At 33.2% G+C, this 24,245-nt stretch overlaps 3 protein-coding genes across 6 annotated transcripts; 1 reads left to right on the forward strand and 2 right to left on the reverse strand.

Annotated features, from left to right (window-relative positions):
* Positions 1-9,749: 9,749 nt before the first annotated feature.
* Positions 9,750-13,243, reverse strand: LOC145124383 (LRR receptor-like serine/threonine-protein kinase FLS2). Of its 2 annotated transcripts, XM_079059707.1 has the most exons (3): positions 11,496-13,243; positions 10,613-11,412; positions 9,750-10,516 (listed from the first exon to the last, which is right to left on the reverse strand). In XM_079059707.1, the coding sequence occupies exons 1-2, from the start codon at positions 12,663-12,665 to the stop codon at positions 11,389-11,391; spliced, it is 1,194 nt and encodes a 397-aa protein (XP_078915833.1). In that variant the 5' UTR covers positions 12,666-13,243; the 3' UTR covers positions 9,750-10,516; positions 10,613-11,388. The 2 variants fall into 2 exon arrangements, with proteins under 2 accessions (XP_078915833.1, XP_078915832.1); XM_079059706.1 differs by having other exon boundaries at positions 10,613-13,243.
* Positions 13,244-15,271: 2,028 nt separating this feature from the next.
* LOC145123591 (tobamovirus multiplication protein 1-like) lies at positions 15,272-19,011 on the forward strand. Its single transcript, XM_079058799.1, has 13 exons — positions 15,272-15,636; positions 16,245-16,295; positions 16,492-16,525; positions 16,617-16,703; positions 16,815-16,866; positions 16,943-17,120; positions 17,210-17,305; positions 17,401-17,461; positions 17,733-17,797; positions 18,161-18,235; positions 18,327-18,402; positions 18,529-18,695; positions 18,779-19,011. The coding sequence occupies exons 1-12, from the start codon at positions 15,469-15,471 to the stop codon at positions 18,660-18,662; spliced, it is 1,077 nt and encodes a 358-aa protein (XP_078914925.1). The 5' UTR covers positions 15,272-15,468; the 3' UTR covers positions 18,663-18,695; positions 18,779-19,011.
* A 330-nt stretch (positions 19,012-19,341) lies between these two features.
* On the reverse strand, positions 19,342-21,629 carry LOC145123807 (mitochondrial ATP-independent inner membrane protease subunit 1a-like). 3 transcript variants are annotated; one of them, XM_079059015.1, is made up of 6 exons: positions 21,508-21,629; positions 20,804-20,958; positions 20,440-20,664; positions 20,246-20,356; positions 20,105-20,170; positions 19,342-19,561 (listed from the first exon to the last, which is right to left on the reverse strand). In XM_079059015.1, exons 2-6 carry the CDS (start codon positions 20,921-20,923, stop codon positions 19,547-19,549), a joined length of 537 nt encoding a protein of 178 aa, XP_078915141.1. In that variant the 5' UTR covers positions 20,924-20,958; positions 21,508-21,629; the 3' UTR covers positions 19,342-19,546. The 3 variants fall into 3 exon arrangements, with proteins under 3 accessions (XP_078915141.1, XP_078915140.1, XP_078915139.1); XM_079059014.1 differs by lacking the exons at positions 19,342-19,561; positions 21,508-21,629 and adding an exon at positions 21,442-21,490 and having other exon boundaries at positions 19,828-20,170; XM_079059013.1 differs by lacking the exon at positions 19,342-19,561 and having other exon boundaries at positions 19,833-20,170.
* Positions 21,630-24,245: the final 2,616 nt, after the last annotated feature.

Raw genomic sequence — 24,245 nt, forward strand, 5'->3', positions numbered from 1 at the left:
CAAAACAGAAGCACAAGTCGATAGACGGAAAATGGACAAAATGAATGTCAAAAATGGTTAAAGGGATTGAAAGTGAGAAATATTAAAACACTTGTGGCCAATTTGTAATGAAATATAAGTAGTAATAGGAAAAAAAGACAAAATGGCCAATTTGTAATGAAATATAAGTAGTAATACGAAAAAAAAGACAAAAAGAACGCCAAAATGGTCAAAGGGACTTAAAGTGACAAATATTAATAGACAAGTGGTCAATCTCTAATTACAACATACCAATGATTAAAATTGTCAAACTATAGAAAATATTGTGGCAAAATGTTGAAGCATACAAAATAGTGGGACTTAAAGTGACAAATATTAAAAGGCATGAATCAATCTCTAATTACAACATCTAAGTGACTAAATTGTCAAACTATACAAAATATTGTGGCAAAATCTTGAAGCATATAAAATATGGACTAAAACTGTCAAATTATAAGATGTATTGTGGAAAAATCTTAAAACACACAAAATATACTATTTCTAGTGACCAGTTAATATAGTATATAAATTAGATTTGCATTAAAAAAAATTTAGAAGTTCAAAAATAAATCCTAATAATTTATAAGGCTAAGTACAAAAAAAAAATCATAATATTTTATTAGATTTTATGATTTAAACACTAAACTTTAATTTTTTTTATTAAAGACATAATACTCTATAAAAACATTTGATGATAACTACATTAAAACCACATAAAAACATTAGATATTGAGTTTTTTCACGATTAAACATCAAATTTATTTTTACTTTTTTGAAAATCCCTTGCATGCTTTATTTTGTTTTTGATTTGACCGTTTTAATAGATTTATTAATCTTTTAGTTTTATATAATTCTTTTTGAAAAAAAAAACTCTTCTTTTTTTTTCTCGAAAAAAGCTCTCAAATTTTGCAAATTTTTTGTTATACCAACTTTTTTGTTTTAGCTCGTAATTCTTTTATTTTTAATCTTGTTGTTGCTTATGATGTTCTTGATAGTTTTCAATATTAAAATTTAAAATGAAACATTTATTCTTTTTAATCAAAAACAAAAAGAAAGGATGTCATGTCCAATTTTTGTTGGCAAAATACATATCAAAAATATATTTCCAAGATGCTCGGTGATTGTAGAATGTAAAGAACAATGATCTAAGTTGACTTGGTATTTTAGACCGTTTGAAGTTCAAAAGTTATATTTATGTTTGATTCTTAAAACAAGATAAAATGTCAAGCCAGTTTGAATTATTGGTCTTCACCTGCTATAATCTATAAACATCATGTAAATAGATTTTTATATGCATTTTATCAACAAGAATAAGACATGTGAATTATTATCTATTTTTTCAACAAGAATCGAACATGAGAATTACTATGAATTTTGCCAACAAGAATCGAAAATGCCAAAGTCAACATATATCATTCATCTTCATCGTTAGTCTTCAACTGCTACAATCCCCTAAGCCCTAATCCCTTAACCTTAAATTCTAAGCCTATAATCCCTTAGCCATAACCATAAGTTATAATCCTTTAGCCATAACCATAATCTATAAGCCCTAAGCCATAAGTCATTGACCATATATTATAAGTTATATACCATATGTCATAAACCATAGACTATAAGCCATAAGCGCTAAGTCTTAAGCCTTAAGCCCTAAGTCCTATGACATAAGCCATAGATCATACACTATCAACCATAAGTTATAAGTCATAAGTCACAAGTCATAAGCCTTAAGCCTCAAGCATTAGGCTATAAGCTCTAATCCCTAAAACATAAGCCATAAGCTAAAATCCCTAAGCCATTTGCAAAAGCCATAAGCTCTAAGCCATAAACCATAAACCACAAACCATAAACCATAAAACATAAGCCATGAGCCATAGACCATAAGCCATAGGCCATAAGCCATAAGCCATAAACAATAAGCCATAAGCCATAAGCCATAAGCCATAAAACATAAGCTTGTTCATAGGTTGACTTATTATAGGACCCGAAGATCGGAAATGCGTAAGAGAATGATCATTCTTTGGAGACATGTTACCATACATTTTCACATCGAAAATGGGTCGGGTTAATACCATACAAAACACCATTTGACGAGCAAGTATCATGAATGAACAAGGTAGTTACAAAGTTCAACGAGTTGTACAACAACTTAAAAACATAACATAAAAGTGGATAAACTTATGAAAATATTTTTGCGACATGCTAGAAATACATCAATCTCAAAATAAAGGGCAACCGCTCTAATATGTCGAGCTATAGAAAGTTGTATCGTGTAGCACAAAATGATTGAAGGTAGAGAAGGAAAATGTTGCTTCAAAAAGAACAAAACATATGAGACAAGTTACACAATTTCTTTGGATGCTCGTATCGGGTTAGACCTGAACAACGATGAAGAAATTGAACTCGAAGAAATAATGTGCCCAATAGGTAGGGATACAACGAAAAAGAAATCATCTTCGTCAAATGCATCGGGATTAAGCGGAGAAAAAACTAAAGATGCCAGTTAACTTCAAACAATAGAAATTTAATTTTTAACGAGCGATTGCAATTTGAGGAATATAGATTGGCAAAGAAAAAAATCATGCGAAGAAAAAAGCAAAACTCATGCGAAGATAAACAAAAAACTAGCGAGTTAAAAAAAAGTCTCAAATATATGAATTTTTTTGATACAAAACATCAACCATCTTTCTGGAGAATAACTCGATATTATTTTATGGATGAAAGCCGAAATCAGAAAAAAAAAAAAAAAAAGTTATATTAACTATGCTTTTTTTAAGTATTGTTATGTTTTAGTGTCATTTTACTTTCTATGTAATGTTTTTAACTATTTCGAGTTAATGAAGTTTATCATATTATCAAATTATAATTGTATTTGAACTATAACGTAATAATGTTGGTTGTAGCAACGCCTCCTTTAATGAAAGTATGAAAGTAATGATTCTTAAATAAGACCCTTCAAAATAGAGACGACAAACTTAAATGCAAATAATAAAGTTAGTAATCTACCCATGTGATGCTCATCTACTTTTGTGTCTACATGAGACCACAAGAACATAATGGGACAGACCACAAGAACATCATGGGACATTATGCCACAATCCAAATTTCAACATATGAAAACGAAAAAAAAGAAAAAAGGATGTGTGTTGGTCCATAAGACCCACAAACAAGAACAACAAATAATTTTAAGGGAGACTAACATAAAAGCTATTATAGTTTGACTAATATTAAGTCTAATCATTGTATTTTTGTTCTATAGCAAATCATTTATAAAGTTAAACAATCTCAATGTAAAAATTATCACATGCTGCTTGTTTTTTTCCCTAAAAACACTATTTTTTCCAAATAATTCAATCACGATCATTATCAATTTTTATTTTTATTTTCAAAGCACCTCGACCGTAGCATATTACCTTTGATCTTTAATCTCCATAAACATTTCGTAAGTAAGGCTAAGTTGCACAATCTAAGACTTACAACCCCAAGGTCACCATATTTTGTAGGCCTCATAATTATTGTTTTGCCATGCAACCCGACACATCTATTTTCTATTCTCATCCCCACATACCCTAAAGAAATCTTCTTCTTAAACCTTCAAGAACATCAATGATCTTTGTTGGGGCTTTTGAAGAGTGAAAAATAATATAATGGAAAGGCTACCCAACACCAATTTAACTAAAGTTAACCTTCCACCAAATGATCCAATTACTCAACCTTTGTCTTGAATTTATACACAATCGACTCCCAATTCTTAGCAAGTTTCATTTTTGAGCCAATAGGTAAGCCAAAACAAATAAAAGGGAAAGATGCATGTTCACATTTTAGAAAACTTGCAAGTCTAGTAATTTCCCCATTATCATAATCCTAAATCATAGAAGGTATAGTATGATAATTTTTACCTATTTCTTTCTTTTATATTCATATTTGGTAGTGTCAAATTAATTTATATATATGTTGCAGGAGAACATACTAAGAATAAAATAAACACATGAACACAATTACGAGTATTTTTATATGTAAGGGAGATTTTGGAGCATCGGGTTTCAACCTAACATTTTTTTATTGGTTCCTCATCACGTACAAAGTGTCTCAAGTCCATTACCATCTTCAATTTATAACTTATGTGTTCTCATCCAATTTACAACTTCTATGTTGTCATATAGGCAATCGACATCGGTGCATCTAATGACAAGTAGCTTCCTGCTATTTTACCTAATTATATATACTTCCATTTATTTGTTTATTATAGCATCATACTTCTATTTGTTCGTACTACAACATTGCACTTCCAAATTATTTTTCTTATTATGACCTTGTACTTTGAAAATTCCATATCCACCCAATCATAACATTACACTTTCAACTTATTTTTCTTATTAGGAGAATGTACTTTGAAAGATCTACTAATTAGAAAAGTGGAAAATCTTTGTATTTGGAATTTTGGATGACATTGCCATAATTGGGTTGATCTTTCAACAAAAGAATTTTGTAATTGTAAAAAATATAAGTATGATGCTATAATAAACAATAAATAAAAGTATGTTGCTCTTTCTTGCATTTTAGCCATTTCTTGTTCTTGTAGGGAGAAGCTTAAGGCCTTACTTCTTCATACAACGAAAAGTTGTTTAGTATCAGAAGGTGCCATAGCACATGATTTCAATTAGACATCATCTTTTTAGCATATTTACGAGGATTATCTAATTAGTTAATTTTTCGTGTCTTGATAATCTATTTTGGCTTATGGTATCTAACTGTTTAGGAATCAAATAAGCTGTTTTAGATAATAGATAGCAGACTCAACAATCATCTTCACCTCTATGCTTACTACTTGGGCGTGCCATTTCTAATTGAGAAAACATAACAACTTTGAATACTTGTTGACGAAATGATTATGGTTCTTGTAAATGATATATTAGTGGTAGCTTGTAGTAAATTACTTACCAACCCATAAAATATATTCTTAACTTTTAATTTTAAGCATAGTACTCACTAATTTACTTTCATATGGAGCGAGTAACATGACAATATAAATTATATAGAACCCATATACTCTCTCGACCTCACTAAAAGGAATATCAAAATAGGTTAATCTTTTAACTTCAGTTTAAGTACAGAATAAAAATAAACAAATATATTCTAAGATGTAGTACATATAGAATGAGCCCCATGTGAGATGAAGCAAAAGAGAAACTCAAAATACTTGGTGATGATGTTGTTTACACTGAGCCAACTTGATGTGAAAAATGTCAAGGGGTGTTGTTATCATTTTATTTGAAACCATATTTTAGGGTGAAGAAATATGTTTAGTTTTTCACACACAACTCGCTCGCAGTTAGAGATCATTGATTGCTGTAATTTTAATAGATATCATTCAAAATAGTTATAATTTTATACATCAGTTTAGTGTAAAATTAATTATGTTTTAGTTAATGTCAATGATAATTTAAATAACATGAATTTTTCAAAATTTAAACTCTATAAGTGCAAAAAAAATAATGATTTTTTTTCGCTTAATTACTGTTAAATAAGTCAAAGAGAATAAAATTTTCCATCTAGACATATAATTATAACTTTTAAAATTAGTTAACAATAATAATAAATAGTAATAAAATGTTTTATAATGAATAATAATAAGTAGTTTTAAAACTTTCTACATAGTTGGTTTTTGATAACCTTTTAATAATATTAAATGATATTAAAATTATTATTTTTGCTGGAACGACGGATGTATTATAAAAAAACTAGCAAGAAGCTAGAAATAACCTACTACAACAAAGTAGAAGCTAAAGCAGGTTTGTAAAGCAAGACACTCCAACCAATCTTAGCTTTACTACACCTATTAAAAATCCAAAAATACGTCATATCTATATCTATGACATTATAAAAAATAAGAGATTTCCTTGATAAAACCTTTACAAAAATAGTGGAATTTCGAAAATTCCAAAGACACAAAAAACAAGTTAAAACCACTGCATCAAAAGCCTTTCGTTGACCTCCCCTCAACGAAACAACGTCTGACCAAGAAAGTAAGGATTGAACAGAAATCTGATCAGGAAGATGCACATCCCACCAAATAGCAATATGGGACCACAGATCAAGCAACTCACTACAACCAACAAAGAGATGATATATTGTCTCCACAACAGTATGACATATTGGGCAGATATTCGACTCCACCTCAATACCTATATACGATAATCTCTCTCGAGTGGGAACACTCTGCAAAAGACAGCCTCTAAATAAGATGTAACGCCCCATTTCTGGTATGTGATTTAATTAAAGTAATTTTCATTTCTTAAAGGGGTACTCGACGAGTCTGTAGCCCGACTCGTCGAGTAGAGACGGGATTTGCACGCGGTTTAAGTTGGCAACTTGACGAGTCCATATCCTCGGACTCGGCGAGTCTGCCAGTCTGGATGAAACCCTAATTTCAAGGGTTTGCACTCTATTTAAACGTTATTATGCGCCCCAAACCAGCCTCCATCACCCTCAGAACGTCCCTTACTAAACCCTAGCCTTCCTTTAAGCATTCTTGGGATATTTCTCATTTTGTGGAGGATTTTGGTGCATTTTGAAGTTAGAAGAAGAAGGGAGAAGAGGAGTTCTCAAGAGAAGCAAAGAAGATCTGAGTTTATTGTGTCATTCCAGCTTCCATTAAGGTATAAAGCTTGAATCTTGGCTTGTCATCATGTAGATCTCCTTAAAAGCTTGCTAGTGTGGTTTTTGAGCCTTTTCTAGACTTTGAGGTCGATTTTTGAGTAGTTAAGTCGAATGGGTTTCAGATCTAAGCATTTCAGGACTCCTTAAGCTCAAGGTTGCCACCTTTATTGAGCTAAGCTCCCATTCCAAACCTAGATCTCCTCTTTTAACTCCTTTTTGGGCATTTTAGCTTATCTTGAGCATGCATGAACGTAAAGTTAGATACTTTACGTGTGAAATCAGTCCTAGGAACCTAGATCTACGAATTGGATGCATTGGAATCGAGAGAAATCGACTGTATAGTAATGGCATGCTTGGGACTCGGCGAGTTGTCCTTCAGACTCGACGAGTCGAGTCGCGAGTCCCCGATATTTCCCCTTTGAGAGTTTGCGAGTGGAATCAGTGAGTGGGAATTGGACTCAGTGAGTTGAGACGTAGATCTAGTAATGAAGGGACTCGGCGAGTCTGCGCCCTGACTCGGCGAGTTGTTCATACAACTCGGTGAGTCAGTTGAAGATGGACTGGTTATTAGCATCGAAGTGGAACTCGTCGAGCCTATGCTAAACTCGACGAGTAGTAGCGGGCAGAGAATTAGATATGAGAACAGGGACTCGACGAGTTGGCGGCCCAACTCGGCGAGTCCGGTCAACTGGAAAGTGGACTTTGACCAGGAAGTTGACTTGGACCAGGGGTAAAATAGTCATTTTACCCTGAGATTAGTTATCAGTATCTGATTTAGTGTTTATGGGATTTGTAGCCGGGGAGTTCCGAAGCAGCAGTCAGACAGTTCCAGATTTAGCACCTCAGCAGCCAGCGTTACGAGGTGAGTTTCCTTCCAGTAGGAACGGGTCTACAGCCACAATGCTGGCCCATTTAGTTAGCAGTAGTTTCGGGCTTCGGTATGATGCAGTAGTTCATTGTGCTTGATGTCTTTGTGATTCGAGCATGTCTTTGTGTTATGTGTTCCGGACTTTGGTCTGATGCAGTATGCAGTATATGTGTTTATGCGAGTAGTTATGATTATGCTATGCTATGTTCAGTCAGTTCCGGACTTCGGTCCGATGCAAAGGGCAAGCCCCTGGTTAGTTCAGGACTTCGGTCCGATGCAGTTTCCGGACTTCGGTCTGATGCAGAGGGCAAGGCCATGGTTAGTTCCGGACTTCGGTCCGATGCAGTTTCTGGACTTTGGTCCGATGCAGTGGGCAAGGCCCAGTAGTTGCTTTATATGTTATTGTATGGTATGTGGTAGTTTGGGGGAGCTCACTAAGCTTTGTGCTTACAGTTTCAGTTTTTTGGTTTCAGGTACTTCCGCTAGTAAGGGGAAGAGCTCGGGATGATGGCATGCACACACCACAGCTTCAGTTTATCCTGGGAGTTTTATTCAGATATTTTGATATGTTTTGACATCAGTTGATTTGAGAAACTTATTATGACATTTTGAGACACATGATCCATGGATTTATCTTTTAATATTTGATGTGATGATTTAGTAAAGTTTTCAAACGAAAATTTTTGGGTTGTATTTTTGGGATGTTACATAAGAATATTGAGTTTAATAGGAACCCAATTATTCGATCTGGTCTCGATACCACCTGCTAAAAGGAAACTACTGTCAAGAAAAACGAGGTGAAGAAACAATATAAATGTCCGAAGCATCATAAATCCACCCCAATCTATCTGGTCTAGGCTGCAACTCAAGATTTTACATCAACACCATGAATTCGTCCCACTGAGTCTCAATACCACCCCTAGGTAAACACTTGTAATTATCATCACCCCAGCCGAAACGTACCCGATCTCAGAAACATGCGTGTGATTATCCAGATAAAAATCCTGTGAAACGTCACTGCAAGAAGAATATCTCAATTCCAAACATCCTGCCAAAAAGAAGTAGAAGCCTCATCACCCACCCGAATCGGATAAAGAGAGTGAAAATCAATCCCATAATCACGAAGATGAGCCGGCATCCGGATAATACTATTCTAAGGACCCGTCCGAGATCTCGATGAATTCAAAGCACCACAACCCCCCCCCCCCATCGGTACCATAAATAGCTTTTACAACCCGCACCCAAATTAAAGTTGTAGAATGACAAAATCTCCATCGTCATCGAAAATTCATCTCCTAATTAAAAGAAAACAAACTCCCCTCTCCCAACCCTCCATTGCTTTTAGAAGCCAAAACTTTATCTCACCTGACCTAATGCATGCATCTATCATCTAAATTCGCTCCCCAAAAAAACCTAGCCCTCATGGATTCTAGAACTCTAAGAACCGTAGGAAACATCGACGTCAAATAACTACCTAAAGAACCCAAAACTGACTTAACCAAAGTAACGCGACTATTGAACGGAAGGCATTTAGCCTTCCAACCTACCAATATGCTCCGAAATACATCCACAATAGAAGACCAAGCATTGACCTGAGATATATTTTGACCCACCGAAACACCAAGGTGAGAAAAAAAGAGAGAATCCAAGGCACACCCATATGCTCAACAACAACCACCACCTGTGAATAAGGAACTCCAACCCCAAACAATTTTTTTTATGCAAATTGATTTTAAGACTCAAAGACAAGATGAAGCAGTGAAGAATACGAGCAATATGAATATCATTCTCCAAGTCCCAAGGAGAAAGTAAACAACATCTTCAACATAAAAAAGATGCAATATCTCAATGCCACTTGTAGAAATCCCCATGTAGACATTAGCGAGTTGAGCCCTCACCAAGGCAACATGTAATCCATCCATCCCCGAAATAAAAAGAAACAGAGAAAGAGGATCTCCCTGTCTCAAACCTATATAAATCTAAAATCCCTGTGTAGGGGACCCATTATCCAAAACCGAAGCTCTTGCGGAACGGAGCATCTACAAAATCCAACAACACCACTTCGAACCAAACCTCATAATCAGCATGATTTCAAGAAGGTATTCCCACTAAAGAGAATCATAGGCTCTTTCAAAATCCCCTTTAAAAAAAACAGAGGATTTTTAGAAGCCTTGCACCAAGCTATAACCTCATTAAGAAGGAACGGGTCATCTAAAATATGTTTGCCTTTAATAAAAGTAGATTGCTCCAAACTCACAAAAGAATCAATAACATAAGCTAACCTATTAGCTAAAAGTTTACCAATAATCTTAAATTGGCAACCGATTAGGCTAATAGGCCTAAAATCTCTAACAATCTTCAGGTCTCTGACTTTCGGAATAACTATAAGAAAGAAGCATTTCACCCCATTGGAATAGACGAGTGACTAAAAAAATGCGTGACAAAAGCGACCACAACATCCTCAATAAGATTTCAATAACGCTTAATAAACCCAAAGGAAAAACCATCTGGACTCTGCGCCTTAAACGAACCACAATCCCAAACCGCCTTTTTAATTTTGTCTCTGAAAAAAGGAGCTTGAATAAGTCGGACTTGTGAATCCTATAAAGTAAAGAAATGGCTTCCTTCAGTCTTAAGGCGAGTCCCTCTCTGTTTGGAAAAAGAGTCTAATAATACAGTCGAAATTCTTCTTTGACCAAACTTGGCTCATCAACCCATACTCCATCCCTAAACACACCACGTATAGCCAAATGCCACCTCTTTCTATTAATTGTACCATGGAAGAAACCTGAATTCTCGACTATGGGACATATGTCGGTCTTTTTCTTGTCATAAATTCCACCACGTATAGCCAAATCCCCTCCTCTTCAGTAAGGACATATGTCGGTCTTTTTCTTGTCATAAATTCCATCACTATTATTCCAAAGCTAAATACGTCCACTTTTGTTGTAAGTTTTGTCATATATACAAACTCTGGTTAAAAACAGAAGTGCATTAGTGTGACATTCAAGGTGAAAGGTAATAATACAGTTGTAGATACTTACAAGTTAGAAATTTAGAATGTGTTACCTGGTGCTAAGTAACCAATGGTGCCTTTGAAATGTGGAAGCATAAGAGATGTTGCTTTCATCCTGTTGATGAACTCCAAGAATTCGAGCTTTGCCAAAATCACTTACATGAGCATCCCACTTTTCATCCAGAAGTATGTTAGAAGGCTTCAAATCACAATGAACTATCGGGAAATCATATCCCGAGTGTAAGTACACCAATCCTCTGGCTACAGACACCAAAACATCTACTCTTTCAGACAAATCCCAAGAATTCGAGCTTTGCCAAAATCACTTACATGAGCATCCCACTTTTCATCCAGAAGTATGTTAGAAGGCTTCAAATCACAATGAACTATCGGGAAATCATATCCCGAGTGTAAGTACACCAATCCTCTGGCTACAGACACCAAAACATCTACTCTTTCAGACAAATCCCGTCTTGATCTATCAATCCCAGAGTCGTGTATAATCCTATCCAAATTACCGTTTTCCATGTATTCAAGAACCAAAGCCTTTAGCTTCCCATTCTCCCATGCATAGCCAAGTACCTTCACTAGATTTCTATGCCTCAGTTTCCCCAATGTGTTCATTTCTTTGTTAAAGCTCTTGTCAGATTCAGCTGAAAACTGGGCGATGTTCAAAATCTTTACAGCTATCATCCTCCCATCTTATAGTCTACCCTTGTACACAGTGCTTAAACTAGTTGTACCCAAAATGTTTCCTTCACTGAAGTTGTCGGTAGCATCTTCCAGTTCTTTTCTATCAAATCTTCTGAGAGTCAACCCTGGGGTGTAGTCAGGCGCTTTGACTTTCGTTTTTCTAACATGGCCACAACATAGTGTTACAAAAATGAATACAATAAGCAATGCAACTGATCCGAGTATTGAAAACATCAACACAACCTTTGATCGAGTTTGGGTGGCACATAATTTGGTGTTGTTGGCAACGCACAGAGATGGGTTTCCCTCTAATGCAACTGCGCTTATGTTTCTGAAAATACCACTATGGGGAACACGACCTTCTAATTGATTGAAAGAAATGTCGAGTTTTTTCAAATCCAAAATGTTGCCTAAACTTTCCGGAATCAAACCCTTGAATTTGTTGCGTGAAAGATCAATAGAGGTAAGATAGGTCAAATTCCCCATAGTTCCATGGATCTCTCCATCGAACTGATTTTTTGAAAAGTTTATGCTGGAAAGCAGATCGAGAGGAGGGAATATTTCTTCTGGAACACGACCTGAAAGCTGATTTCCAGACACATCAAGACTTCTCAAGTTTCTGCATCTTTGAAGCGTCACCGGAATCCTTCCTGACAGATTATTTTTTGAGATGTCAATGGCTTGTATCATCTCCAGCTCGCCTAATTCATTTGGGATGTTTCCTGTAAGAAAATTGTTGGAGAAGTTGAGAAAGATCTGTGTATTTTTCATATCTGCAATCACGGACCCTGAAATCGACCCTGTGAGCAAGTTGTGTGAGAGGTCTATGGAAATCAACTTGTTAAGTTTTCTTAAACTATCAGGGATTGATCCGTTAAACCTGTTTCCACTTAGATCCAACCGAGAAAGCTGCTCTAGCTTTGAAAGAGAATTCAGAATAGAACCCACAAATTTGTTGTTCATCAAGTACAGTTCTGTAAGCTGTTTGAGCTCAAAGATTTCATCTGGAATCTCTCCTTGAAGATTATTGTTACCAAGCAAAAGGCTTTGAAGGGAAGAAATGTTTGAGAATTCTACAGGAATCGTACCCGAAAAATGGTTTTGTCCCAAGTTTAACAACATCAAATTAGTTAGGTTTCCGATTTCACCTGGGAGGGGGGCTGAAAAGGAATTGTCATGAATTTGCAGAATTTGGAGATTAGAAAGTCTACCGGTACCCGGTTTTAACAACCCACTGAAATTGTTATGTGCGATATCTAAGATCACAAGACTTGAACAATTGAAGATATCATCCGGGATTCTTCCTGGCATTTTGTTGTCACTAACAACTAGATATGTAAGATTTGACAACTTCCCTAAACCCTGAGGCATTTCTCCTGTCATCCTATTTCTAGCAAAATCTATCCAACGCATATTAGTGCAGTTTGTGATGCTTGATGGAATAGACCCTTCAAGAAGATTATTACTAAGAGACAAATCTAGCAGATTATGAAGCGACCCGATGCTTGAAGGAATTACACCTGTGATGGAGTTTAAGCTAATACTTAAGTACGTCAAATTGACCAACCTGGAGGCTGGAAAGGTTTCCAAGAAAAGGAGAGATTTGGCCTTTGAGCTGTGTTTGCTGAATAGAAAAGGAAACTACACGTTGTGAGACATCATCACATTGGATTCCGGTCCAGTTACAGTGGTGGATGGAATCAGCATTCCAATCCAGGAGTGCACCGGTTGGGTCATCTGTGATTGAGTTCTTGAAATGTTTCAAAGCATCAACTTCATCTTTTAAGCTAGAATCTGCAGATAGAACACCAAGTACTAGGAAAAATACAAGGACAAAGGTTCTGAACACCATTGTTGATTTTTAAGTGGGTTTAGTCACATGAGCATGAAGTTGGTTATATATTACTCAATCAGAGGTCGATTATTGTAAGTGCTTTCCCATTACATAAATTCCACAAGCTGGAAGTCTTGCATTTGACGTGGAAATTGGAATAGTGCCACTTAGTCTCGAAGATAAAATATCAGTGTACAATATCAATCTGATACTTGTCAACCGTCAATTATACTCCCCTCCATTTATATATAACCTATCAAATTATAGATGTTATATTATATATGTAACTTTATTTTATGATTTTATTATTTTATTGCACTGATTATAGATGTTATAATATATAGCTGACTATACATTAACTTTAACGTATTATTGTGTTTAAAAAAATTTGTCAAAATATATTGAATAGATACTAATATTGCATATTTATTGTTGAGATGTGGAGACTCATTGCTTTTGGCAAAATATTGTAAATGGTGAATGTGAAGGATATGAATAGCAAACCAAGGGTGACATTTGTCAAGTGTCCCATATTGTGTACATGTATTTTTATTTGTCTATACCTCGCTTTGTGTATAGTCTCAATGTAATCGTAAACTTCCACTTGATATTAATAATAAATATCTTTATTTTGTCGGTAGACATAACACAATTATACTAATAATGTGAATCACGTAATTCTTTTGTCATGTTTTTGCATTTTTATTTGGCTTTTGGAAGATGCAGAAGACTATCTCTACAAGAAAAAACTATATGCATCAACCACAGTGGCGGATGCAACCCCGTTTAGTGGGGTGCATGGACCCCACTTAGAAGTGGGTCCCACCATTTTTATTACTAATAAACCCTTCAAAAATCATATTTTTACTAAAAACACCCTCCTTAACACCTATTTGTACATTAAAATGCACCAATTGACATTTCATTTACCTGAAAAACCAAAAAAAAAATTTGAATTTTATCTTTTTATATATATTTTTTATGAAAATGGACCCCACTTATATTTAGTTATGGATCCGCCACTGATCAACCATTATCAGAAAATAAACATGAATCGATAAAGCAAGAGGATCAGGTATTGTTAGATCGACATACACTTGGGATGGTTAGGTTTTCATTAACAAGAAGACACTGTTTGGCCTAATCACGACGTTATCCAATATGTACAAAAAAAACCCTCTACAACTAATAAAATTTTCTTGATTCCATCTCTGGTGAATATGAAGATGCAGGAAGATATGCCGGTTACGGATCACATGAACGAGTTTAAATTCAGCGATGAAGTTAAGGAATTTTTGTTAATATCTTCAATGCTCGATAGTTAGTCCAATATGATTGGACACTTCTTAATGATTCTCAATTTGAAAATAAGTGTTCCCCGACATTAATGCCCTCAATATTTCACATAATTTCTCTCTTTTTTTTCAAAGTCTCAAATGATCATCCAAAACTTTAAGGGAACGTGTCGTTTGTAGAATGTTTTTTTGGAAGAAATGAAATCTATCAAAAGAATTAGGATATGTAATGTGTTTAGTTGACATGAAATAAAATATGTTTTCTGCTTGGTTTGCAAATTTGTCAAATGAATTGGAAAGTAAATTATGTAATAGGACCAAAATATCATTTTAAAGTTTTTTTTATAACTTATTATTTTTTTAATAAAGATTATAGAACTTTCATTTAATTAAAAATTTCATTTAATAAACTCTTACCCGCTCAAATCTATGTGTTTTGTATTGAGTTTGAAGAAACTTCGGAATTTCAAGAATAAGTATGAAATCCGACGAACGATTATGGAATTTTGAAGAAAAAAAAACTTCTTTTATTACAACAAACTAAAAAATTAAACAAAATAATAAATGAAAAATATATACCATACAGAGTTGTCTAATATTAGTAAGATAATGTTCCACACTTCGAAAATTGACATTTCAAACATAGTTAAAAAGAATTTTTAAAATATGTATAAAAAAACTATAAAATTTTAAGAATAAGGCCAAAATATAACATCCAAAAAAACAGTTGTTTTTTTTTTTTTTAGAGAATATCCCTTTAATAAAATACATGAACCGGGTTGGATGAAAACCGGGTACGGAAGGCCTGAGGATTTCATAAAACCAAACGGTTCAAAATATGACGACAGACAACGTCACATCATTACATACGTGTGCAAATATACGGAAGATGCACTCACTACCAAAGACATTTCATTTTACAGAGACAGCTAAGTAGTGGTATATAAAGAAGACGGTTATCAATTAGCAGATCCGCCATTGATAGATACCTCAGCAACAGCAGCAACAACAAGATTTTTGTTTTTCAAATTCTAACCCTACACTCTCCATCAACCCAAGCCCTGAGAGGCTGAGACTCCAATTCTTCATGTATGAATACAAAGAAGGCTCTCGAATAATGGGGTCCGCATGCTTGAGGAGCGAGATGATGATAGGGGAGTTAACAGAGCCTGGTTGTTACTCAAAGCCCTTAGTGGCTGTCAATCTTGCTCTTGCTTTTCTCGATGTCGCTATTGCCCTCCTTGCATTTTACCAGGTCTCTTCTCTTTTCAAATTTCAATCAATCTCTACATTTTGACTTTTCAAATTGGGTTATTAGGTTTGCTATAACTCTCCATTTCTCAAATGATTTGTTGTTTGGATTGAAGAAATCGAAAATTCACTTCCAATATGTCAAACGTAATGCCAATTTTCACAATAGGGTAAATTGCTTTAATCGCCTCTGAGTTAACGAGTTCTTCTTTTCGTGAATTGGTTGACAATGGGATTTGTTTGCTTACCCTTAATGAAGAAATGAAGAATTAACTTCACTTCATAATGCTGTAAGATGTAGTTCCTATATCGTTGTGGAAGTAACTAGTAGCTAGAGCTGCATAAGAAAGCATTCTTCTGTAACTATTTAGTACATTAAGATGCTGATTCTTCAGGAGTTAATGGGAGTGTTTGTTTTTAAAAAAAATGAGAATCAGAATCAGAAATGAGAATATGCCATTCTGACTTTTTGTAGTTCTTTCTAATATAAACTCACTGCATAGTCGTAAATCAAAAAGTTTCTGATTGATGTTCTTTTATTTAAATTTCAATACTTAAATTCTAATTAAGATTTTTTCTTTAATACTAATATTTTGTACTTTCTTGCGTCAGTTGATAAGAATTCATTCTAGGAATCCACAAAGGGGTTGGACTCGACAGAAAGTAAGTAATACCCTTTAAATATCTTTTATTTGTCACTGATTTTCATGAGAATTCATTCTATAATAGCAACACATTTATAAATTGTTATTTTGCTACCAATATGCGCAATATATATTTTATTTGTTACATAAATTTTTCTACTTTACAATGTCATCAAATGTAACTTATACTAACTCATTTAAAAATCTAATTTCAGGTGTTTCATCTAATGATTGGTTTTTCCAACACTGGTATGATACTTAAGACTTTTTCTTTGTATTAATTTTAAGACATTAAATTTCCTTATATTTCCAACAAACTTTTTTTTTTTTTTTGTGACAGGTTATGGTGTTTATTTTATATTAACTCTTGTTGCTGCTTGTAAGAAGTGGATCTGTTGGTCAAATTCATGTGGTTTTGTTGTTATGGGTATGTTGTTATATTATAACTCAAGAAATTCTTATATTATAAAATTTACAACTACACATCTTGGATAATTATAAAAAAAAAAAAAAAGTATTTTCATATTTTGTTTTGTAGCATTGCCCAAGATTCTATTTCTTGCAGCTTTTCTTCTTCTTCTATCTTTCTGGTATGTTTCAGTGTGTGAAATTTATGAAAATCTTGATAGATTTATCCCTTTTAAAATTCATGGTCAACAATCGTAGGGTTGACCTTTGTCATCAAGCAAATGATGAAGATGAAGATGAATCAGAAGGTAGTTTTCATGAAGCTTTGGTAGAGAAAGTAAATAAGCCGAATTTGAAGGTTATTAATTACACTCGCAGAAGATGTTGCAATATTAGAGTCTTCCCTGTTGGCATCCGTCAACAAATTGTCATATTGGTATATTCATAATTACTATTTTGCCCCTCCCCTATCTACAATTTGTCCTTTTTTTTAACCCAGGGGTATTTTCGTCTTTCTTTTAACAGGTGACTTTGTTGATACTTGTGTTAATGCTGACATCAGCTGTGCTTATTTGGATTGGCCTTGGAAAGAATCCTATTGATTCCTCAGTTGTGGCAAGGGTATAAATTATTGGTTTTTATTTAATATTTACTTTTTTTTATTTTTTATTAATAAATTTCAAAGTATGATGCTATTTTTTCTTATAAGCTTGCAGGTGTATGTAGATACTTTTGCTGTTGTAATGCTTGTCCTAGGTGGCGCATTAGCATACTATGGTCAGCATCTTTGGTATCTGCTACTTTTATTTTTATTTTTATTTTTAATTTTTTTAGTTTTAAATATTTTAATGCTACAAATTTCTTCTCTTTATGCAAGAAATAGCAACGTATTTGTGTATTATTCTGTTTCTTTCTATTACAACATTGTACATTTGATTTTTTTTCTTATTATTATAACATTGTACTTTTCCATTTTTTTTTTTTTTGTATTTATTTCTTTGATTTATTGTTTATTTGAATTCATCTGCTTTTATAAAAAAATGTACAGGATATGTGCTGGTATCAAAAATGAGTAAAGTGAGATCTGAGAGGGCTTCTTCCGAAATATGGAAGGTATGTGGTCATTTAATTAACAGCCGATTCGTTAATTTTATGAAAATGACCATTTTGCCCCTCATACTCATTCGTCCCCCTCTCCAAATCCCTAACTAGAACCCCAAAAGTCCTTTGCTCCGCCAAAATAATAATAATCATAATCAATAAAAAAGTACAAAATTTGAAGGGCAAAATGGTAATTTTACACGTGCTTAACACCCATTTCTAAACATTGTGCAAGTCACGGACCAAAATAGTATATAGGGTCGAAAAATGCAAAAAAATATCCAAAAAGAATCGATATTACAAAAATTACAATTACACAAGGACCAAAAGTGTAATTATGTCTTTATTATAGTTTACATTTTTTCTGTTTTTCAGGTTGCTGGACTTGCGATAGTTTCTGCTGTTTGTTTCACCTCAAGTTCAGTTGTTGCTATATTTACAAATATACCCGTGAGTATTTTTCTGCTTAATTCATTCAGCCATTTTCCTCAATGTCTTAATTTAATGTAGTAGGTGGGGCCCACGTCATTGATTTTCACAGGTTCTCTATCATTGTGATTGGGGGGGAATCGGAGGCCTGTATGCTTCTCTTTTACTCATTGTCTACTACTTCATAGGTATATGCAAAAACTAGCATCCTACTTTCATTTTTTACTTATTACAACATTGTACTTTGAAAAAGTCAATGAAAGTACATTGCTATTTCTTGCATTTAACTCTTTTTGGATACCATGTTTGTCCAGGTTCATCCGTACCTTCAGGTTTTGTGTTGTGGGTAATGAGAGAATTGCCACCTTTGGTTGTGGTTAATGTTCCGGAAGAATCTAGAACACTTGCTTATGTAAGTGACTATCCGGCTACTACAACACAACCATAACATTGGACTAGTATTACAACTGCACAAAATCAGGTTCGAATGCTTTTTATTTATTTTTTAATCTTTATGTTAATGTTCCGGAAGAATCTAGAACAATTGTTTTTTTTTTAATGTAGGGATCAAGGGCAAGTCCGATATGACTCAAGTTGACCAAACGATATTTAACAACTTCTTACTTGCTCGAGTCGAGTCAACAAAGGTGAAAACAAAAGTGGAGGGATTTTGATAGTTTAGGTTTTTTGTATATATAAATACAATCTCTTTTTTTTTTCTTTGATATGTATTTTTTTTCTGTTACAACATTGTACATTTTTATGTTTTTATTAAATTATTATATTATATTTTGTAACATTATACTATAATTTCTTTTCTTGTTATCATATCCAACCAACGGTGTTGCAGGAAAATAAATAAAAATTATAATCTTGTTATGATATTCATCTCCATTATCCATTTAGGGCGTTAACCCAATAAAAGTGAAAATTAAATGTTATGATATTCATCTCCATCTTGTTTTATTTCTACGCTTATGCACTATAGAAACAGACTACATGTAAGCTCAAACTCAAAGTCCTTTGATTCTTCATTATCATAGCAAACAGGAGTTAACGTTAATGAGATAAAAATTATAATCTTTTTATCCTACCTAAAAAAAGTAACAATCTACTCACTCTCAATGTTGTGCAAAAGACATAAATGTCCTTGTCTACATTCATAAGCCCAAATCGTATTATTCCCAAACATGAAGAGTGCTATAATAAATAAATATGCCCCCACGACAAACAAATGATGTTCCATTTGTAGCTCAAAAAAAAAAAAAAAACAAAACAAAAAAAAACTGCCTTGTTCAATAAGATTTCATCATTTTACAAGTCAAAAATGTGTCACTGCTCCACAACCTGTAACCAAAACACATACCACATAAAATTCAAGAAAAACTAGAAAAAAAAAATCTTTTAATCATACTTTATATTTAACTTTTGTTAATTTCTGACTAATTAATCTAATTTATTAAATATTAAAAATATTATATTTTTATAAGGTAAAATTCCATAAAAATCACTATAGTGTTTTTTTTTTAGAATTCAAAGTTTTATGTAGTGACTTTTTGAAAAAAAAAAAAAAGTACTATACTTTTTTTTTATCAAATTTGCCTTTTTTATAACTACATAGTTTTACAAAAATAATATCAATATCAATTATAATGTGTTCTTAAAAACAACAAATAGTGGGGAGGGGTATAACATATTTCAAATAGATAAGGATAAGTATTTGATTATTGAAATCAAGGCTTAAAGCTTATGTATGGAGAGGTAATAATTCTCAATCTCCAGTCGTGCAAAAGACGAAAATGCCCTCCTAATCCTCATAACCAAAAATAGCTCTAGAAAGCTTGTTAGTCATCATGTCCCGTGTAACAAACAAAGCCTTACAGAAAGTACCTTAAAGGCAGGGTTACCAATTTGTGGTCTCCTCCCAATTGATCCAAATGCACTTGTAGGCCATATCTGTAACATTTATAAAAATAAGCATTTTTCTTAAACCCTAAACCCTATACCCAAAATAAATAAATAAATAATTACCTTCCAAAAAACCTTGCCTTGAAGAAGTCCATAAGGAACAGGTCCAAAATTCCTTGAATCATAAGTATTATAAATGTTATCCCCTTCAACCCAAACATGTCCTTTTGGAACCTATACATATAAAAATACCAAAACATTATTATTTATTTATTTATACAGCACACAATTTAATAAAAAAAAAAGATTAATCATACAACTATGGTTTCGGTTCTATCGCTATGTGTGGGGTCCACAATGTAGGTGATACTGTCACCTTCCATGCCAATAATTCTCTTGGTGACAACATTTCTTGGATTTTCAGGTGACCGGACTATGATGACATCACCGGGGCCCACTTTGCCATAACGGGTTGAGATTCTGTCAAGTAGGACAATCTCACCGTTGAGGTTGAAAGTGGGGAGCATGCTAGGACCTTGGACCTGCATGTAGACGATTGTTTTAGGTAGTGTTTGGTATGATGGAATCACATAAGGAATAGAATGAAGATATTTGTTTTGTTTGATGGAATGGAATGACTCATTCCATGCCATCCAATCAAAAGGATCCTTTAGAGTTTACCATAGCAGTGGAGAAGAGGTAGGTATTGGTGACATGAATTGCACAGAAGAATTTGGCAACTGAAAAGCTTTTGTCAAGTGCTTCTTTTACTATGTAAGCCCATCTTTGAAACAAGCTCATCTCTCTCTCTTGAAAATATTTCCGGAAAATTGTACCTAAATTAACAAATAATAATGATATTAATATTGATAAAGAAGCAACCATAAGTTTCTCTTAAGCATTTCATCGAGCAGGTTGTAGGCGAATCTTGAAGTAGAAATTTTGATAAAAAAGATCATCCAGAATGCAATATGAGTATAAGAGCATCACACAGAGATATAACTGAAGTCAAATAAAGAAAGAAAGCAACTCACTTACAACATCTAACATTGTATTAAGCTTAGCAAAGTATTAAACTAATGAATCTACCAAATTTCTAAAAGAATAAGCAATAAACGACATATTTATATAGGCAATACTCCTTTTCCTAAAACAGTTACAAAATTATAGAAACAGGAGATCAAGATATCAAATTCACAGTGCCAGAGAAATTACAAAATTGATACACCGAGGTTGTAATTTCAGGGGAGGGGGTGATCACTATAGAGATATGATCAAAGTGAAACTTTAGAGAAATAAACTTATTTTAAGTATCTTACCAAGGCTCAAAGATAAAACTTAAACTGATAGAAGTGAGGCGATATAAATGGAGTGATTAGACCTACCTTATACAAGATGGAAGTGTTTGTCGCCGGCGACGGCGAGAGAAGCGTCGTCGTATTGTGGAAATTTGGGGAAGCTTAAAAACCCCGATGAAGTTGGGTCTGAATGTTTAAATAAAACCCGATCGTTTTTATAAAATGCAAAAATGACCCGGTACACTTTCATGAGCTTTATTTAAAAAAAAAAAAAAAAAAAAAAAAAAAAAAAAAAAAAAAAAAAGAAGAAGAAGAAGAAGAAGAAAAGAAAACACTAATAATTCATAATAATTTAGAAATAAACTAGTGGGTGGGCCTGTGGTGAACCACGGGTCACCTTTGTGGCAATGAGATGTGTTTTGTTCTATTCATAAAGAATGACGATGAGAAAACGAAACCCAAAACAGAAGCACAAGTCGATAGACGGAAAATGGACAAAATGAATGTCAAAAATGGTTAAAGGGATTGAAAGTGAGAAATATTAAAACACTTGTGGCCAATTTGTAATGAAATATAAGTAGTAATAGGAAAAAAAGACAAAATGGCCAATTTGTAATGAAATATAAGTAGTAATACGAAAAAAAAGACAAAAAGAACGCCAAAATGGTCAAAGGGACTTAAAGTGACAAATATTAATAGACAAGTGGTCAATCTCTAATTACAACATACCAATGATTAAAATTGTCAAACTATAGAAAATATTGTGGCAAAATGTTGAAGCATACAAAATAGTGGGACTTAAAGTGACAAATATTAAAAGGCATGAATCAATCTCTAATTACAACATCTAAGTGACTAAATTGTCAAACTATACAAAATATTGTGGCAAAATCTTGAAGCATATAAAATATGGACTAAAACTGTCAAATTATAAGATGTATTGTGGAAAAATCTTAAAACACACAAAATATACTATTTCTAGTGACCAGTTAATATAGTATATAAATTAGATTTGCATTAAAAAAAATTTAGAAGTTCAAAAATAAATCCTAATAATTTATAAGGCTAAGTACAAAAAAAAAATCATAATATTTTATTAGATTTTATGATTTAAACACTAAACTTTAATTTTTTTTATTAAAGACATAATACTCTATAAAAACATTTGATGATAACTACATTAAAACCACATAAAAACATTAGATATTGAGTTTTTTCACGATTAAACATCAAATTTATTTTTACTTTTTTGAAAATCCCTTGCATGCTTTATTTTGTTTTTGATTTGACCGTTTTAATAGATTTATTAATCTTTTAGTTTTATATAATTCTTTTTGAAAAAAAAAACTCTTCTTTTTTTTTCTCGAAAAAAGCTCTCAAATTTTGCAAATTTTTTGTTATACCAACTTTTTTGTTTTAGCTCGTAATTCTTTTATTTTTAATCTTGTTGTTGCTTATGATGTTCTTGATAGTTTTCAATATTAAAATTTAAAATGAAACATTTATTCTTTTTAATCAAAAACAAAAAGAAAGGATGTCATGTCCAATTTTTGTTGGCAAAATACATATCAAAAATATATTTCCAAGATGCTCGGTGATTGTAGAATGTAAAGAACAATGATCTAAGTTGACTTGGTATTTTAGACCGTTTGAAGTTCAAAAGTTATATTTATGTTTGATTCTTAAAACAAGATAAAATGTCAAGCCAGTTTGAATTATTGGTCTTCACCTGCTATAATCTATAAACATCATGTAAATAGATTTTTATATGCATTTTATCAACAAGAATAAGACATGTGAATTATTATCTATTTTTTCAACAAGAATCGAACATGAGAATTACTATGAATTTTGCCAACAAGAATCGAAAATGCCAAAGTCAACATATATCATTCATCTTCATCGTTAGTCTTCAACTGCTACAATCCCCTAAGCCCTAATCCCTTAACCTTAAATTCTAAGCCTATAATCCCTTAGCCATAACCATAAGTTATAATCCTTTAGCCATAACCATAATCTATAAGCCCTAAGCCATAAGTCATTGACCATATATTATAAGTTATATACCATATGTCATAAACCATAGACTATAAGCCATAAGCGCTAAGTCTTAAGCCTTAAGCCCTAAGTCCTATGACATAAGCCATAGATCATACACTATCAACCATAAGTTATAAGTCATAAGTCACAAGTCATAAGCCTTAAGCCTCAAGCATTAGGCTATAAGCTCTAATCCCTAAAACATAAGCCATAAGCTAAAATCCCTAAGCCATTTGCAAAAGCCATAAGCTCTAAGCCATAAACCATAAACCACAAACCATAAACCATAAAACATAAGCCATGAGCCATAGACCATAAGCCATAGGCCATAAGCCATAAGCCATAAACAATAAGCCATAAGCCATAAGCCATAAGCCATAAAACATAAGCTTGTTCATAGGTTGACTTATTATAGGACCCGAAGATCGGAAATGCGTAAGAGAATGATCATTCTTTGGAGACATGTTACCATACATTTTCACATCGAAAATGGGTCGGGTTAATACCATACAAAACACCATTTGACGAGCAAGTATCATGAATGAACAAGGTAGTTACAAAGTTCAACGAGTTGTACAACAACTTAAAAACATAACATAAAAGTGGATAAACTTATGAAAATATTTTTGCGACATGCTAGAAATACATCAATCTCAAAATAAAGGGCAACCGCTCTAATATGTCGAGCTATAGAAAGTTGTATCGTGTAGCACAAAATGATTGAAGGTAGAGAAGGAAAATGTTGCTTCAAAAAGAACAAAACATATGAGACAAGTTACACAATT

This window comes from Lactuca virosa, chromosome 7, assembly GCF_052849685.1.
Source record: "Lactuca virosa cultivar CGN04683 chromosome 7, Lactuca_virosa_CGN04683_v6, whole genome shotgun sequence".
NCBI classification, from domain to species: Eukaryota; Viridiplantae; Streptophyta; class Magnoliopsida; order Asterales; family Asteraceae; genus Lactuca; species Lactuca virosa.

Excerpts from the sequence above, each read along its gene's own strand:
- LOC145124383 (XM_079059706.1), bottom strand. The coding sequence starts at position 12,665 with ATGCGTTGGATAGATTTTGCTAGAAATAGGATGACAGGAGAAATGCCT.
- LOC145123591 (XM_079058799.1), top strand. The coding sequence starts at position 15,469 with ATGTATGAATACAAAGAAGGCTCTCGAATAATGGGGTCCGCATGCTTG. Across the intron at positions 16,704-16,814 it reads ATGTGGTTTTGTTGTTATGG|CATTGCCCAAGATTCTATTT; the intron begins GTATGTTGTTAT and ends TTTGTTTTGTAG. Across the intron at positions 18,403-18,528 it reads CATTGTCTACTACTTCATAG|GTTCATCCGTACCTTCAGGT; the intron begins GTATATGCAAAA and ends ATGTTTGTCCAG.
- LOC145123807 (XM_079059014.1), bottom strand. The coding sequence starts at position 20,923 with ATGAGCTTGTTTCAAAGATGGGCTTACATAGTAAAAGAAGCACTTGAC. Across the intron at positions 20,357-20,439 it reads ATAGAACCGAAACCATAGTT|GTTCCAAAAGGACATGTTTG; the intron begins GTATGATTAATC and ends TTATATGTATAG. Across the intron at positions 20,171-20,245 it reads AAGGCAAGGTTTTTTGGAAG|ATATGGCCTACAAGTGCATT; the intron begins GTAATTATTTAT and ends TAAATGTTACAG.